Genomic DNA, 17,578 nt, shown 5'->3' with positions numbered 1-17,578 from the left:
ATCATCCAGAAAATTGAGGAAAAGAAGAGAATGTTTGATGATATGAGAAGGAAAGGAGGTGAGCGGAGTTTGGGAGAGAAAGGAAGGCAGATCGGGAGGATAGGCAGATTTTTTTCAGAGTATGGTGATATAATATTAGGGAAGGAGCAGATAAAGGATAGGATAAAGAAAAATTCTGCCTTGTTGGCCTACAAAATAAATACATAACTCCAAAAGTGAAGGATAACAGTAACAGGGTAGCATAATGTCTGAGTGGAGACAGAATTGATGGGAATATTGTATGGGGTATTAAGGGAAATAGGGAAGTGACTTGTATGAGATATATCACTGACAGGGGCAGTGGGGTCGCGGAGTTCCAAAAAGGAGTTCCCCATGTAAACGCCCCTCAAAATAATTTACGAGATGATGATGTCATTGGCATCCATATTGGGAAAAATTGAGTTAAATAAGTCAGAATTTTTTTTATAAATTTTGAAAAAAAAAACATGTCGGGATGGAATCCCCCCCCCCCACATCCCCCCCCCCACATCCCCCCCCCCAAATCCCCCCCCCCCACATCCCCCCCATCCCCCCCCCCCCCCCCACCCAAAAAAACAAACAATGTTGGAAGGAATGGCAAGGTAGGAATGACACCACAATACAACACCGCAACCCTTTTTCGGATTGCCGTCACAACTTTTGACATTTTTCCATCTCAATCCCACAACAAATAAAATATACACCGTCCCACACTACAAATCTACAACTACCTCTAACATAGACATCTTCATATAATTGTTACTATTGTCACCTATGGCAAGAATGTCAAACTTTGTGATGGCAATCTGTAAATGGATTGTGGTGTCATTTCTACATTGTCTTTCATTCCTACCTTGTTTGGTTGATTTTTGGGGATTCCATCCCTGCATTTTTTTAAATGTTTATAAAACGTTTTTTCTGATTTGTTATGTACTAGGGCATGCCCGTACTATATATAAGCTAGGACGTGCCCGTACGTGGGTGCCCGTTCCTTGCCAAAAAAAAAAAAAAAAAAAAATTTGTGTAGGGGTGTGTGTGTGTAAACATCCTAGGGCGTGCCCGTACGTGGGTGCAAAAAAACATGCGTGCAAACAACAACAACAAAAAAAAACTTTGAAACCACGTGGCAGTAACGACCACAGAACCCCCCCCCCCCTCTATTTACATGAATGGTTTGGTCCATTCGCAACGACCACAGAACCCCCCCCTCTATTTACATGCAATGGTTTGGTCCAAAGCGAACGGTTTGGTCCATTCGATGTGATTCGATGATTCGATGTGAATGGTTTGGTCCATTCGCAACGACCACAGAACCCCCCCCCCCCCCCCTCTATTTACATGAATGGTTTGGTCCATTCGCAAAGCCAAAGCGAACGACCACAGAACCCCCCCCTCTATTTACATGAATGGTTTGGTCCATTCGCAAAGCCAAAGCGAACGACCACAGAACCCCCCCCCCCCCCCCCCCTCTATTTACATGAATGGTTTGGTCCATTCGCAACGCCAAAGCGAACGGCGAACGGCTAAATCGCCATAGCTCGGTAAGTACTTGTCCGATTAATTTCAAACCTTGAAAAGGCACATCCTCGGGTCCCCAGCAATATACCTGGCAAGTTTCAAGTATATCGGACCCGTGGTTGTCGAGAAACAGCGGTCACAGACACACAGACACACAGACACACAGACACACAGACACACAGACACACAGACACACAGAGATTGCTGGAATTATAGATCGATAATATATACCCTCTATTTTGAAAAAAGGTGATCTTGGTCATATGACGTTTTGAACATCATTCATCTTACTATAATTCACCAAATGTCCGTCCGTCTGTCTGTCTGTCTGTCCGTCCGTTCGAAGGTACAGCAAAAACGGCTGATCACAACGATATTTTGGGTGGGTAATCCTGGGATCTCCTGGAGTAAAATAGGCTATATTGTTTTTTCAATTTCAGCTTTGGCCTCCAGCATTTTCAGGTTTGAACTCCCACATAACGTTATTTTCCCGGGTGCCACACAAACGGCTGCACCGATCGCTGCACAGCTGCACCGCACGGCTGCACCGATCGGACTCAGTGACCTCGGACAAAGACCTTTTATAAGGACATGGGTTGAATCCCTGCTTGAGAGAATGCCAACCGCCTCCCCGCCATCACGATCATCTCTCCAACTCACAATCCCACGAGATATGTGGAAAGGACGACCCAAAACCAATTATCTCCTTTTTGATTCGTATATAAACATCATTAAAAGTAAATAATGACCTCGGCCAAAGTTCAAACAATGTGGATTTAATCTCTTCATGAGAGAATTCCACATAGCTATTTGGGCGGTGTATACGCTAACAGATCACTGTCTCCATCGATCTTGCCAAGGCCGTAACAGCTATCGGCTCAAAATCCATTTAACTGTTGACTTGGTAGTTTTTACAATGAAGGAAACATTAACAATGTTGTTAGAAGTTTATTTTGTGATTAATTTGTGATTGGAGATATGTTGTTTGGAATGAAAAAAAGAGATATCGAGTTCAAGTAAATGACGACATGCCGTGATGGTTTCTACTTTGTCAACGTGAACTTCGTGGATCGCCATATACAGATTCGCCACGGTCCAACGATCGATGTTTCTATACGTGAACGTACCCGTTTGTTTGCGAATGGGTACATTTTTCATGGAAGTCCTTCACGAACTTGCTGTCCATGTCTGACATGCGACTGAGGGTGCTACAGGAATGTGGAATTTATTGGTTTCATGCTTTAGCATTCGCCGTTTCTGCATTGCCTGTTTGCTTCTGGCCTCCCACCCGTGCATAGCACGGGTATCTCACTAGTATGTGGAATATGGGGAAAGGGGTCAAAATATTTTCTTTTTATATGTAAAAATACATCGGTAAAAAGATAGGCCTCATAGCTCATCTGACCAATAAGTATGAGCCAAAATGAATACAAAATATACAATTAGTCATCTTGTGTCACTTACCTTTCTAACAGTAGATGAAAACTGTGTTTGATCTTTCAGGGGTTTTGAGGCATCAGAACCGAGCTGTAAACAGAACGCAGGAGACAAAGACAGCTCCAATTACATCAATTCTGATGCCATAATCATCATCATCATCATCATCATCATCATCAAGAAGCCTCTGGCATCCTCACTGGACACTCCTCTGCGTTCTCTCAAGGAAGTCGGTCACTCCGACTGGATTCTCCCAGAGACCTTAAAAATAATATATGTTGAAGAGTTATCTGTATTGTGCGAGTTGAGGGCAGCTTTGTGATCAGGTGGTGTATGAGTATGGTGTTGGCTTCAAGGCGACAGTGTGCCAGAGCGGGTCCTGAGTTAGAGTTTGTGTTGATATACTCATATTTTGAGTGTGAGGTGGTAACCAAAACAGAGTCTGGCTCGTGTGACTCAGAAGGAGTGCGAAAGGGTTTGTTCAGATGGATGGAGCTTTGTTGAGTGTTTTCTTGTCATAAATTGTTGAAAGCTACGACGCATCATCACAGGAGTGAGTTGAATTCCAGTACAGTACTATACAGTATTTGAGTTAAGCTCTTATCCATATACAGCACAGCTGAAATACAAAGTAATTAAATTACTAAAGCAAGGAGTAATTAAATTAATAAATAAACTAATTAATTAATTAATTCGTAATTTCACGAAAGGGTAATTCAATGATGGAGGTGAAACAATCAGCAAATTATTTAAATGTTCGTTTAACAAGAACGTACCAACTCTGGGACATATGGTAAAAGATGATCACCGAAGTCATGCGTCGCTTCAACTGGCAGCTGTGTTGGCATCTGGTCAATGGAGCAAATCAAAATGCCCTCTCCACGAATGCTGCACACAGTAGCAGAACTCATTAACAACAGCACACTGCACACATACACAATATTTCATAGTATTCTACAGTAGGTTCAAACTAAAGATTCACAAGAGTTTATTGTGTACCCTTAATAATTAATATAAGACCTCCCAGATGCAGATGCAGATGTAACACTCATTAAATGAGTGTTACATATTAACAGCAGAGCAAGTATCACGTGTCGAGAGAAAATATGGTGGTACCGATAGTATTAATGCAGGAAAAGCCTTCTTCAGTGCAGTCTGGAAGTGGTGAAAAACAAGGGAAGATTTGATTGCATGCCAACTACTAGTAAACGGGTTTTTGGACTTTGCATCCCAGGAGTTAACAATGCATGAAGAATTCGTCCACTTGTTTTCGTCTGCTCGCTCAAACAGTACATTTTGTGATGTCGGACAAATTGTAAAAAAAAATTGGTATACCCTGGGTATACTGTGTTAAAAGATACTATGCGACCTTTAACATCACCCAGCCAATACTAGGGGAGAAGTCTCCAGGTTAACGTCCATCAGATGGAACGCTCCCTCTACCTGTGAAGAGCAACCCCAACAGTTTCTAGTTGCGTCGACAATCAGACACACGAGACAGATAAAAGATGAGTGCTACCTGCCGTACCATCCTGTCGGACATCATAAATGTTAAATCAATGAAGATGTCGTTTATTAAACTTTCAATACCATCAACTACAATATTTATGACAACATATTTTATTTTAACAATTAAATTCCAATGAGTCGATATCAAAAACCAGTTTTACAAAATAATGAGAGTACTGTCTTCGGTCTAGTGCGAAACCTCATCACTTAAACCAGTCTGGCATTAAAATACCCAAATAATTATTGCAAGAACAAGGTGGGTGCAGGTGGGTGCAGGGGGTGCAGGTGGGTGCAGGGGGTCCAGGGGGAGCACTCTCACTCTTTGGATTTTTGATGATAAGTTATATACTGTGATATTGGATGCAGTCTAGTGGCAGATACAGAGTGGTGGCATCATTCAACTTTCTGTTCATGTGTGAGTAAGTTATGTGTATGTTTACAAGACACACACGTGGAGAGAGGTGTCAAGTTAATATTTTAATCATGCATTAAATGTGTTTCCCAATCGCGCTGTCATCTTTTAAAAATGCTTTAAATATGTGTTTCCCAATCGCACTGTTCATCTTTTTAAAATGCTTTAAACATGTTTCCCAATCGGCACGTCAGAATGCACAGTGACCAAGCGTTACGGTACGTATTGAAGCGTTACGTTACACAAATTACTGTAACACCCAAATTGTGTTCATGGGTGTTAGATCTAAATAGATGAACCAAAGGACTAGGAAACGGGTTTCTTCCAAGAGAAGTATATTCAACCCAGAACCGTACAGCGTAACAATTACTCCATGCGAGCACAGCACGCACCAAGAGTTCAAGCACCTAAAGGCCACACTACGTCCCATCTCCGCGCCCAAAAACCAACCAACGGAAGTCCTTCCAAGAAGATCCGGGAAATCAAATAACTAAATAACTATTGTGCTTATATTACTGAAGAAATAAATAGCATGACGTAATTTTTGAACGGCGATACCCCATTTTGGGGTTAAGCATTCCGTGACCGTGTGGCGGCTGTGGCCTCTACATCCAAGTAAAAGCAAGCAATTAAGTGACGAATCAGAACATTCTGGCATAACCGTGAGGAGGCTGACATGGTGAGAGGTGTCCAGGTAATCTTTTAATAGTTCATTAAATGTGTGTTTCCCAATCACACTGCTCATCTTTTCATAACCCATTAAATGAGTGTTTCCCAATCACACTGTTCATCTTTTAATAGCTCATTAGATGTGTGTTTGTCATTCACACTGTTCATCTTTAAATAGCTCATTAAATGTGTGTTTCCCATTCACACTGTTCATCATTTAATAGCTCATTAAATGTGTGTTTCCCATTCACACTGTTCATCTTTTAATAGCACATCAAATGTGTGTTTCCCATTCACACTGTTCATCTTTAAATGGCTCATTAAATGTGTGTTTCCCATTCACACTGTTCATCTTTTAATAGCTCATTAAATGTGTGTTTCCCATTCACACTGTTCATCTTTTAATAGATCATTAAATGTGTGTTTCCCATTCACACTGTTCATCTTTTAATAGATCATTAAATGTGTGTTTCCCATTCACACTGTTCATCTTTTAATAGCTCATTAAATGTGTGTTTCCCATTCACACTGTCATCTTTTAATAGCTCATTAAATGTGTGTTTCCCATTCACACTGTTCATCTTTTAATAGCTCATTACATGTGTGTTTCCCATTCACACTGTTCATCTTTTAATAGCTCATTACATGTGTGTTTCCCATTCACACTGTTCATCTTTTAATAGCTCATTATATGTGTGTTTCACATTCACACTGTTCATCTTTTAATAGCTCATTAAATGTGTGTTTCTCATTCACACTGATCATCTTTTAATAGCTCATTAAATGTGTGTTTATCATTCACACTGTTTATCTTTTAATAGCTCATTAAATGTGTGTTTGTCATTCACACTGTTAATCTTTTAATAGCTCATTAGATGTGTGTTTGTCATTCACCCTGTTATTCTTTTAATAGCCCATTAAATGTGTGTTTCCCAATCACACTGCTTATCTTTTAATAGCGCATTAAATGTCTGTTTCCCAATCACACTATTTATCTTTTAATAGCGCATTAAATGTGTGTTTGCCATTCACACTGTTCATCTTTTAATAGCTCATTAAGTGTGTGTTTCCCATTCACACTGTCATATTTTAATAGCTCATGATATGTGTGTATCCCATTCACACTGTTCATCTTTTAATAGCTCATTAGATGTGTGTTTCCCATTCACACTGTTCATCTTTTAATAACTCATTACATGTGTTTCCCATTCACACTGTTCATCTTTTAATAGCCCATTAAATGTGTGTTTGCCATTCACACTGTTCATCTTTTAATAGCTCATTAAGTGTGTGTTTCCCATTCACACTGTCATATTTTAATAGCTCATTAGATGTGTGTTTGTCATTCACCCTGTTATTCTTTTAATAGCCCATTAAATGTGTGTTTCCCAATCACACTGCTTATCTTTTAATAGCTCATTAGATGTGTGTTTACCAATCACACTATTTATCTTTTAATAGCGCATTAAATGTGTGTTTCCCAATGACACTGTTCATCTTTTAATAGCTCATTAGATGTGTGTTTCCCATTCACACTGTTCATCTTTTAATAGCTCATTAAATATGTCTTTCGCATTCACACTGTTCATCTTTTAATAGCTCATTAGATGTGTGTTTCCCATTCACACTGTTCATCTTTTAATAGCTCATTATATGTGTGTTTCCAATTCACACTGTTCATCTTTTAATAGCTCATTAAATGTGTGTTTCCCATTCACACTGTTCATATTTTAATAGCTCATGATATGTGTGTTTCCCATTCACACTGTTCATCTTTTAATAGCTCATGATATGTGTGTTTCCCATTCACCCTGTTCATCTTTTAACAGCTCATTAGATGTGTGTTTCCCATTCACACTGTTCATCTTTTAATAGCACATTAAATGTGTGTTTCTCATTCACACTGTTCATCTTTTAATAGCTCATTAAATGTGTGTTTCCCATTCACACTGTTCATCATTTAATAGCTCATTAAATGTGTGTTTCGCATTCACACTGTTCATCTTTTCATAGCTCATTAAATGTGTGTTTTGCATTCACACTGTTCATCTTTTAATAGCTCATTAAATGTGTGTTTCCCAATCACACTGCTTATCTTTTAATAGCGCATTAAAAGTGTGTTTCCCAATCACACTATTTATCTTTTAATAGCGCATTAAATGTGTGTTTCCCAATGACACTGTTCATCTTTTAATAGCTCATTAGATGTGTGTTTCCCATTCACACTGTTCATCTTTTAATAACTCATTACATGTGTTTCCCATTCACACTGTTCATCTTTTAATAGCTCATTAGATGTGTGTTTCCCATTCACACTGTTCATCTTTTCATAGCTCATTATTTGTGTGTTTCCCATTCACACTTTTCGTCTTTTAATCGCTCATTAAATGTGTGTTTCCCATTCACACTGTTCATATTTTAATAGCTCATGATATGTGTGTTTCCCATTCACACTGTTCATCTTTTAATAGGTCATTAAATGTGTGTTTCCCATTCACACTGTCCTATTTTAATAGTTCATGATATGTGTGTTTCCCATTCACAATGTTCATCTTTTAACAGCTCATTAGATGTGTGTTTCCCATTCACACTGTTCATCTTTTAACAGCTCATTAGATGTGTGTTTCCCAATGACACTGTTCATCTTTTAATAACTCATTGCATGTGTGTTTGCCATTCACACTGTTCATCTTTTAATAACTCATTGCATGTGTGTTTGCCATTCACACTGTTCATCTTTTAATAGCTCATTAAATGTGTGTTTCCCATTCACACTGTTCATCTTTTAAGAGCTCATGATATGTGTGTTTCCCTTTCACACTGTTCATCTTTTAACAGCTCATTAGATGTGTGTTTTCCATTCACACTGTTCATCTTTTAATAGCTCATTAAATGTGTGTTTCCCATTCACACTGTTCATCTTTTAATAGCTCATGATATGTGTGTTTCCCATTCACACTGTTCATCTTTTAATAGCTCATTAAATGTGTGTTTCCCATTCACACTGTTCATCTTTTAATAGCTCATGATATGTGTGTTTCCCGTTCACACTGTTCATCTTTTAACAGCTCATTAGATGTGTGTTTTCCATTCACACTGTTCATCTTTTAATAGCGCATTAAATGTGTGTTTCTCATTCACACTGTTCATCTTTTAATAGCTCATTAAATGTGTGTTCCCATTCACACTGTTTATCTTTTAGTAGCTCATTAAATGTGTGTTTCCCATTCACACTGTTCATCTTTTAATAGCTCATTAAATGTGTGTTTCCCATTCACACTGTTCATCTTTTAATAGGTCATTAAATGTGTGTTTCCCATTCACACTGTTCATCATTTAATAGCTCATTAAATGTGTGTTTCGCATTCACACTGTTCATCTTTTCATAGCTCATTAAATTTGTGTTTCGCATACACACTGTTCATCTTTTAATAGCTCATTAAATGTGTGTTTCCCAATCACACTGTTCATCTTTTAATAGCGCATTAAATGTGTGTTTCCCAATCACACTATTTATCTTTTAATAGCGCATTAAATGTGTGTTTCCCAATGACACTGTTCATCTTTTAATAGCTCATTAGATGTGTGTTTCCCATTCACACTGTTCATCTTTTAATAACTCATTACATGTGTGTTTCCCATTCACACTGTTCATCTTTTAATAGCTCATTAAATATGTGTTTCGCATTCACACTGTTCATCTTTTAATAGCTCATTAGATGTGTGTTTCCCATTCACACTGTTCATCTTTTCATAGCTCATTATATGTGTGTTTCCCATTCACACTGTTTGTCTTTTAATAGCTCATTAAATGTGTGTTTCCCATTCACACTGTTCATATATTAATAGCTCATGATATGTGTGTTTCCCATTCACACTGTTCATCTTTTAATAGCTCATTAAATGTGTGTTTCCCATTCACACTGTTCATATTTTAATAGTTCATGATATGTGTGTTTCCCGTTCACAATGTTCATCTTTTAACAGCTCATTAGATGTGTTTCCCATTCACACTGTTCATCTTTTAACAGCTCATTAGATGTGTGTTTCCCAATGACACTGTTCATCTTTTAATAGCTCATTGGATGTGTGTTTCCCATTCACACTGTTCATCTTTAAATAACTCATTGCATGTGTGTTTGCCATTCACACTGTTCATCTTTTAATAGCTCATTAAATGTGTTTTCCATTCACACTGTTCATCTTTTAATAACTCATTACATGTGTGTTTCCCATTCACACTGTTCATCTTTTAATAGCGCATTAAATGTGTGTTTCCCAATCACACTATTTATCTTTTAATAGCGCATTAAATGTGTGTTTCCCAATGACACTGTTCATCTTTTAATAGCTCATTAGATGTGTGTTTCCCATTCACACTGTTCATCTTTTAATAACTCATTACATGTGTGTTTCCCATTCACACTGTTCATCTTTTAATAGCTCATTAAATATGTGTTTCGCATTCACACTGTTCATCTTTTAATAGCTCATTAGATGTGTGTTTCCCATTCACACTGTTCATCTTTTCATAGCTCACTATATGTGTGTTTCCCATTCACACTGTTTGTCTTTTAATAGCTCATTAAATATGTTTCCCATTCACACTGTTCATATTTTAATAGCTCATGATATGTGTGTTTCCCATTCACACTGTTCATCTCTTAATAGCTCATTAAATGTGTGTTTCCCATTCACACTGTTCATATTTTAATAGTTCATGATATGTGTGTTTCCCGTTCACAATGTTCATCTTTTAACAGCTCATTAGATGTGTGTTTCCCATTCACACTGTTCATCTTTTAACAGCTCATTAGATGTATGTTTCCCAATGACACTGTTCATCTTTTAATAGCTCATTAGATGTGTGTTTCCCATTCACACTGTTCATCTTTTAATAACTCATTACATGTGTGTTTCCCATTTACACTGTTCATCTTTTAATAGCTCATTAAATGTGTTTCGCTTTCACACTGTTCATCTTTTAATAGCTCATTAGATGTGTGTTTCCCATTCACACTGTTCATCTTTTAACAGCTCATTAGATGTGTGTTTATCATTCACACTGTTAATCTTTTAATAGCTCATTAAATGTGTGTTTCCCATTCACACTATTTATCTTTTAATAGCTCATTAAATGTGTGTTTGTCATTCACACTGTTAATCTTTTAATAGCTCATTAAATGTGTGTTTCCCATTCACACTATTTATCTTTTAATAGCTCATTATATGAGTGTTTTCCATTCATCGTGTTTATCTTTTCATAGCTCATTAAATGTGTGTTTCCCATTCACACTGTTCATATTTTCATAGCTCATTAAATGTGTGTTTCCCATTCACACTGTTCATCTTTTAATAGCTTATTAAATGTGTTTCGCATTCACATTGTTCATCTTTTAATAACTCATTAAATGTGTGTTTCCCATTCACACTGTTCATCTTTTAATAGATCATTAAATGTGTGTTTCCCTTTCACACTGCTCATCATTTAATAGCTCATTAAATGTGTGTTTCCCTTTCACACTGTTAATCTTAAAAATAGATCATTAAATGTGTGTTTCCCAATCACACTACTTATCTTTTAATAGCGCATTATATGTGTGTTTCCCAATCACACTCTTTATCTTTTAATAGCGCATTAAATGTGTTTCCCAATGACACTGTTTATCTTTTCATAGCTCATTAAATGTGTGTTTCCCAATCACACTGTTATCTTTTAATCGTGCATTAAATGTGTGTTTCCCAATGACACTGTATTCTTTTTAATAGCTCATTAAATGTGTGGAGGAGGAGCAAAGATATGTGAAAACAGTCGGACAGGCACAGCAAGGTGCATGAATGTGGTGGGAAGGTGTGCGGATGAGGACATTGAGGTGGCAAGAGATTTGGAGGATGGAGCCAATATTGTTGAGTTTCCTGTTGCGGCAATGCATGATGTGCTTGTTTCACCTGTAAACTTGAGATTGTGGGGGTTGTTGCAGGAGGAGAGATGTTCTTTGTGTGGAGGTTTGGGAATGGTGCAGCATGCACTGAGTGCATGCTCATTATATCATTGGCAGTCGGTAGATACAAGTGGCGACATGATCAGGTGCTGGCGGTGGTAGTGCAGATGGTGCAACAAGAGGTACTGAGATCGAGAGAGAGAAGAGTGGAGAAGGAGACCGTTGGGGGAGAGGTGTGGTTTGTCAAAGAGGGCCAAGTGGTATGAGGTGGAAAGAGGAGGAGGTGGAAAGCAAGAGGGCTGTCGGATGCTTGTGATTCACAGGTGGTGGCAGACCTAAAGCCACAATTGGTATTCCCAGAGTAGATCTGTGTGACAAAGTTGCGGCCTGATATTCTCATTTGGTCAGGTGAAACAAGACAGGTCATCTTAGGGGAATTGTCTGTACCTTGGGAAGAGAACATGGCGGAGGTGCACGAGAGGAAGAGAGAAAAGTACAGTGAGCTGGAGGCAGAGTGTCGGGAGAAGGGTTGGCGAGTTCCTTGTCAGCCATTTGAGGTGGGGTGTAGAGGGTATGTTGGCGATTCCTTTTCTGAATTTCTTGCTCGACTTGGAGTGTGTGGGACAGAAATAAGGAGGATGTGTGACCCAGTTTGCCTTGAAAGGCTCACTTTAGATTTGGAGGAAGTTTATGGAGGCACGTCAAACGGTGTAGGTTGAGGTTGTGGGTGGTGGCTCATTTCAGCCAAAAGGGGTAGTGACTGAGCGTGGAAGAGAAATGGAGATGTGTGAATGGTGTGTGTGTGTGTGTGTGTGTGTGTGTGTGTGTGTGTGTGTGTGTGTGTGTGTGTGTGTGTGTGTGTGTGTGTGTTTTGCAGGAGTGGGTGTGTGTGTGTGTTGCAGGAGTGGGTGTGGTTTTGCATGAATGTGTTTTTGTTTGAGTGGTGCATGTTGTAAGGGTAGGTGGTCGGTCGTTTTTTTTTGGTGTGTGTGTGTGAGTGGATGTGGGGCTGTGGATTCTGGGAGAGGAGGCTGTTTTGTTGTTGTAGTCTGTGTTCTCACTGGGTGGGGGTGGGGGTGTGTACGCATCCGGGTGTAGCTGCTGCATGCTACACCTGGATGCGATGGATGGATGCGATGGACCTGGATGCGTTGCGTATATATATATATATATATAAATGTGTGTTTTTATACAAAACAAAACAAAACTTTTCTAAATATATATGCAGTGCCTTCAGAAAGTATTCACACAACTTGACTTTTTTACATTTTGTTGTGTTTCAGCCAGAATTTAAAATGGATTAAATTGAGATTTTTGTCACTGATCTACATGCAGTGCATTCAGAAAGTATTCAGACCCCTTCACTTTTTTCACATTTTGTTATGTTGCAGCCTTATGCTGAAATCGTTTAAATTCATTTTTTCCCTCATAAATCTACACTCAATACTCCATAATGACAAAGAGAAAACAGGATTTTAGAAAGTTTTGCAAATTTATTAAAAAGAAAAAACTGAAATATCACATTGACATAAGTATTCAGACCCTTTCCTATGACACTTGAAATTTAGCTCAGGTGCCTCCCATTTCTCATGATCATCTTTGAGATGTTTCTACACCTTGATTGGAGTCCACCTGTGGTAAATTGAATTGATTGGACATGATTTGGAAAGGCACACACCTGTCTATATAAGGTGTCACAGCTGACAATGCATATCAGAGCAAAAACCAAGCCATGAGGTCGAAGGAACTGCCTGCAGAGCTCAGAGACAGGATTGTGTCGAGGCACAGATCTGGGGAAGGCTACAAAAAAATTTCTGCTGCATTGAAGGTTCCCAAGAGCACAGTGGCCTCCATAATTCTTAAATGGAAGAAGTTTGGAACAACCAGGACTCTTCCTAGAGCTGCCCGCCCGGCCAAACTGAGCAATCGGGGGAGAAGGGCCTTGGTAAGAGAGGTGACAAAGAACCCGATGGTCACTGGCTGAGATCCAGAGATCCTGTGTGGAGATGGGAGAAACTTCCAGAAGGACAACCATCACTGCAACACTCCACCGATCTGGGCTTTATGGCAGCGTGGCCAGACGGAAGCCAAACAGTTCAATCTTGGTTTCATCAGACCACAGAATCTTGTTTCTCACAGTCTGAGAGTCCTTTAGGTGCTTTTTTGAAAACTCCAAGCGGCTTTCATCGAAGAATTATGGAGGCCACTGTGCTCTTGGGAACCTCCAATGCAGCAGAATTTTTTTGTAGCCTTCCCCAGATCTGTGCCTCGACACAATCCTGTCTCTGAGCTCTGCAGGCAGTTCCTTCGACCTCATGGCTTGGTTTTTGCTCTGATATGCATTGTCAGCTGTGACACCTTATATAGACAGGTGTGTGCCTTTCCAAATCATGTCCAATCAATTGAATTTACCACAGGTGGACTCCAATGAAGGTGTAGAAACATCTCAAAGATGATCAAGAGAAATGGGAGACACCTGAGCTAAATTTCAAGTGTCATCACAAAGGGTCTGAATACTTATGTCAATGTGATATTTCAGTTTTTTCTTTTTAATAAATTTGCAAAACTTTCTAAAATCCTGTTTTCTCTTTGTCATTATGGGTTATTGAGTGCAGATTGATGAGGGAAAAAATGAATTGAAACGATTTCAGCATAAGGCTGCAACATAACAAAATGTGAAAAAAGTGAAGGGGTCTGAATACTTTCTGAATGCACTGGATAATACTCCATTCATGTCAAAGTGGAATTATTTTTTTTAGAATTTTTTTTTTGTTTGTGTGAATACTTTATGAAGGCACTGTATGATTAAAACCATATCGTAGGTACAATGATGTCCAACAGCATTAGAACCAAATGAAAGACCAAATATCGCATTGGAGCCATCGGGAGGTGCCCAGATGGGCAAAGAAACACATTTCAACAATATAATCGTTTCCTACCAGTTATATTTTGTTCCCTTGTCTGGGTGATAGATGCAGAATGGTTCATCGATGGTGGTGCATTGAGACATGAAGGCAATGGATCCGTTAACATCTGACGAGATGTCACTAATCGCCAACATCCTACAGGATACATTCAAGGTCAAAAGCAGTGCCAATTTCAGTTGCTTATCGATGCCTTCTAATATCTAATGCTACATGACAATAAGGATCAAATTTAGGAATACGATACCATATATGATCATTCCAATGGCACTGGGCCATGGACTAACATTCACGCCTTAAGTCCTGAGGCCTGCCAATCTGTGCTGCTTCATGGAATGGCAGCGCCTGATTTTAATTGGGGTGGAGTCAGGCCAGCTGTCCAGCCAATGGGTGTAAAGCATTGGGGTGGAGTCAGGGCAGCTGAAAACTGTGCAATGCATAATATGCGAGTATTTGAAAAGTTAAAAAAGGGCATGAATATGAATGAATGATGGTTTTTTTTTTTTAGGCCATTTTCCCTGCGAGCAGGGGTTAGCCTTGCGGGCCCCATGACAATCATGGTTCCCTGTTTGAGGCAATGTTTTTATGGCCGGATGCCCTTCCTGACGCCAACCCTTAGTCACCTCTTATGATGCGCAGGGATACGGTGTACTTATTCTAAACCGGGGTACACACCAGGATCATTCATCCCAGCAAGCTGGTACTCAATTTGCCGACCTCGGAAGGATGACAGGCTGAGTCAACCCCACTGGCGTTAATTCAGCGATCGACCGGGATTCGAACCCAGGATCCTAGGATCCCAAGCCAGTACCCTAACCGCTAAGCCAACACCAGGATATACATAACTCAGTGAAAAATTGGGGATATGCCCCGAAACTCAAACTTGTTCTGTAAGTTATCATACTAAAGCCATGTACCAAGTTTTAGTTGAATTATGTTAAAAGGTATGGGAAAAAGTCTGTAAAATCACAGGTGGGACGGACGGACAGAGAGCAAACCTATATTCCCCTCCGGGTATAGTCTCCTCTGAAGTAGTAGTTTTCATGACAATAATCATTCTATTTCAGTGGTCCCACATTTCCTCCAATATCAACTCTTGTTAATGATCACATCAATTGTAAATAGTATGATCACATTCTTTTCAGCAGCAATACTGATTCTGGCCTTAAGTAGAACCCCATGCAGGCAATGCTGTATAGTGTAGCAGCATAGCAAACCTGTTGTGCATTTTGTGATACAAGCACCAAATTTGGTACACTAGTAGACTATCATATTATGAAAAGATCTGGATATTGGGCCATCTCAGATTCAGAGATTTGATTTTTGCAAGATTTCGATTCGATTGGGATCGAAGAGAACACCTTCTTCGTCTTCTGTACAGTGAAGTTGCCAGCCCTGAATTCTCTGGCTACATCTGGGTGCTTCATTGGGAGTGCAACCATGTCCCTCAGGTGAACAGGGACCCACCTGGCATAGTGTGTGTGGTCTAAGGCATGGAACCATGGGACCAGTTCCGTCAGGGCATCAAGGTACGTCGTGAATGAAGCCTGCCGCAGAGAACGCACGTAGACCAGTACCAACATCTCTAGTTCCAGCACAGTTGCCCAGTACTGAAAGTTGGGAATGTCTTCTCCTCTCTGGTGACACCAGTCTTCGAACTCAGGCAGGTCTTCTGCATCATCAGCATATGTCATACAGTGGCGTTCATACGCACGGTGTTGCAGGATGTGCAGTGCCGCTGCAGTGATTTGATGAGCTCTTCTTGTGCGGGTGACGTGGGCAGCTCGTAGGAAGGAGTCGGCCGTCCCTGGCGTTGCAATCTCAGCTTGCAAAATCTGCAAATCTTGCAAAAATCAAATCTCTGAATCTGAGATGGCCCAATATCCATATCTTTTCATAATATGATAGTCTACTAGTGTGCCAAATTTGGTGCTTGTATCACAAAATGCACAATTCTTTTGAATATTTGGGCTAAGCCGCCCCACTAGTAGCAAACAGACCCTACTGGTCAGCACAAGTACCAATATACAGAGTGAAAGTTGTTTAGTGTTGTTTTGTGTACAACGTCAAGGCTCGGGGAAGAGGTAGCGCTCATAATAGACCGGAACATGACAGAAAAAAGAAGAACAGAGTGGAAAAGGGAGAAAACAAACCAACAGCAGGAAGAGGGATACATGGAGGACCATTGGGCATGGGGAGGAATGACATCAAAGAGAGGGAGAGTGTGACATTTTGTGTGAACAAGCTGGATACAAGTTCAAATGCAGCAAGAAGAGGAAGGGAAGACCAGGGATAAAACAAATGGTACAAAAAAATTAATAAAGAGGGAGAATGGAGGAAAACATAACAAGGGATGGGCTAGGGGAGGGACAATGAGGATAGAAAATATCATAAGTATGAATAGTGGATGACCTGAGGTGGTGGTGAACAGCTGTCTTGAAGTCCTGGAGGGAAGAATGAAATTGAACAGACCGAGGAAGTTGGTTCCACATGCATGATAAAAAGGAACATATGAGTGGGGGTGAGAGTGAGCCTGGATTTTGAGAGTTTTACCAGAAGTGGGTTGCCAACAGACTGCGAGTACACTGCAGAAACATGAGAGAGGCAGAGCAAGGAAAGAGCAGTGGGTGCAAGATAACAAAGGACGCGGCAGCAGACAGATTCCCACTGGGGATTTCAAATTCTCCTCTCAGGGCTTTTTTCTCTCGGGTATACTGAAAAATATGGGAAATACCCCTGGGCACTCACCTGGTAGAATAAACAGTATACTGCACTGACTAAAGGTATTTTAAACCGTAATGTCTTTGTTATAAATATGCGGACATGCAGAGAGGATCAAGCAACATCTTTATTCCAGGCAACGGCAACACAGGCCTCACTCGGCCCTGCCAACACAGGCCTCACTCGGCCGTACACAGCACTACACTCCTCCCCCTTAAGTCACATAGTCTTTCAAATATGCTGGTCGCATAATGCGTCTGGAAGAAACATGTGGGCATTGAGCCGTGGACACGACCGGTGACGGTGAGGCACTGGACACAGATGATGGCTCCCCACCAGACACCAAACTAGGCTCAACCAAAACCTGAGGAACATCCACACTACTCTCACCGCCATTAACATCCGGCTCCACAGAAGGATGGGCAGAT

The 17,578-nt window shown here is 40.1% G+C and overlaps 1 protein-coding gene across 1 annotated transcript in view; it reads right to left on the bottom strand.

Annotated features, from left to right (window-relative positions):
- LOC144894212 (alpha-aminoadipic semialdehyde synthase, mitochondrial-like) overlaps positions 1–17,578 on the bottom strand; it is a 165,667-nt gene that overhangs the window by 91,751 nt on the left and 56,338 nt on the right. Inside the window, exons 11-13 of the mRNA XM_078786315.1 lie at positions 14,445–14,567; positions 3,750–3,861; positions 3,001–3,063 (exon numbers count right to left, since the gene is read on the bottom strand). Of these exons, the coding sequence (XP_078642441.1) occupies positions 3,001–3,063; positions 3,750–3,861; positions 14,445–14,567 (298 nt within the window). The remainder of the gene's footprint in view (positions 1–3,000; positions 3,064–3,749; positions 3,862–14,444; positions 14,568–17,578) is intronic.

This window comes from Myxine glutinosa, chromosome 11, assembly GCF_964187855.1.
Source record: "Myxine glutinosa chromosome 11, kmMyxGlut1.1, whole genome shotgun sequence".
Taxonomy (NCBI): domain Eukaryota; kingdom Metazoa; phylum Chordata; class Myxini; order Myxiniformes; family Myxinidae; genus Myxine; species Myxine glutinosa.
Note: the sequence above shows the minus strand (reverse complement) of the source record. Positions and strands in the feature narration are given on the sequence as shown.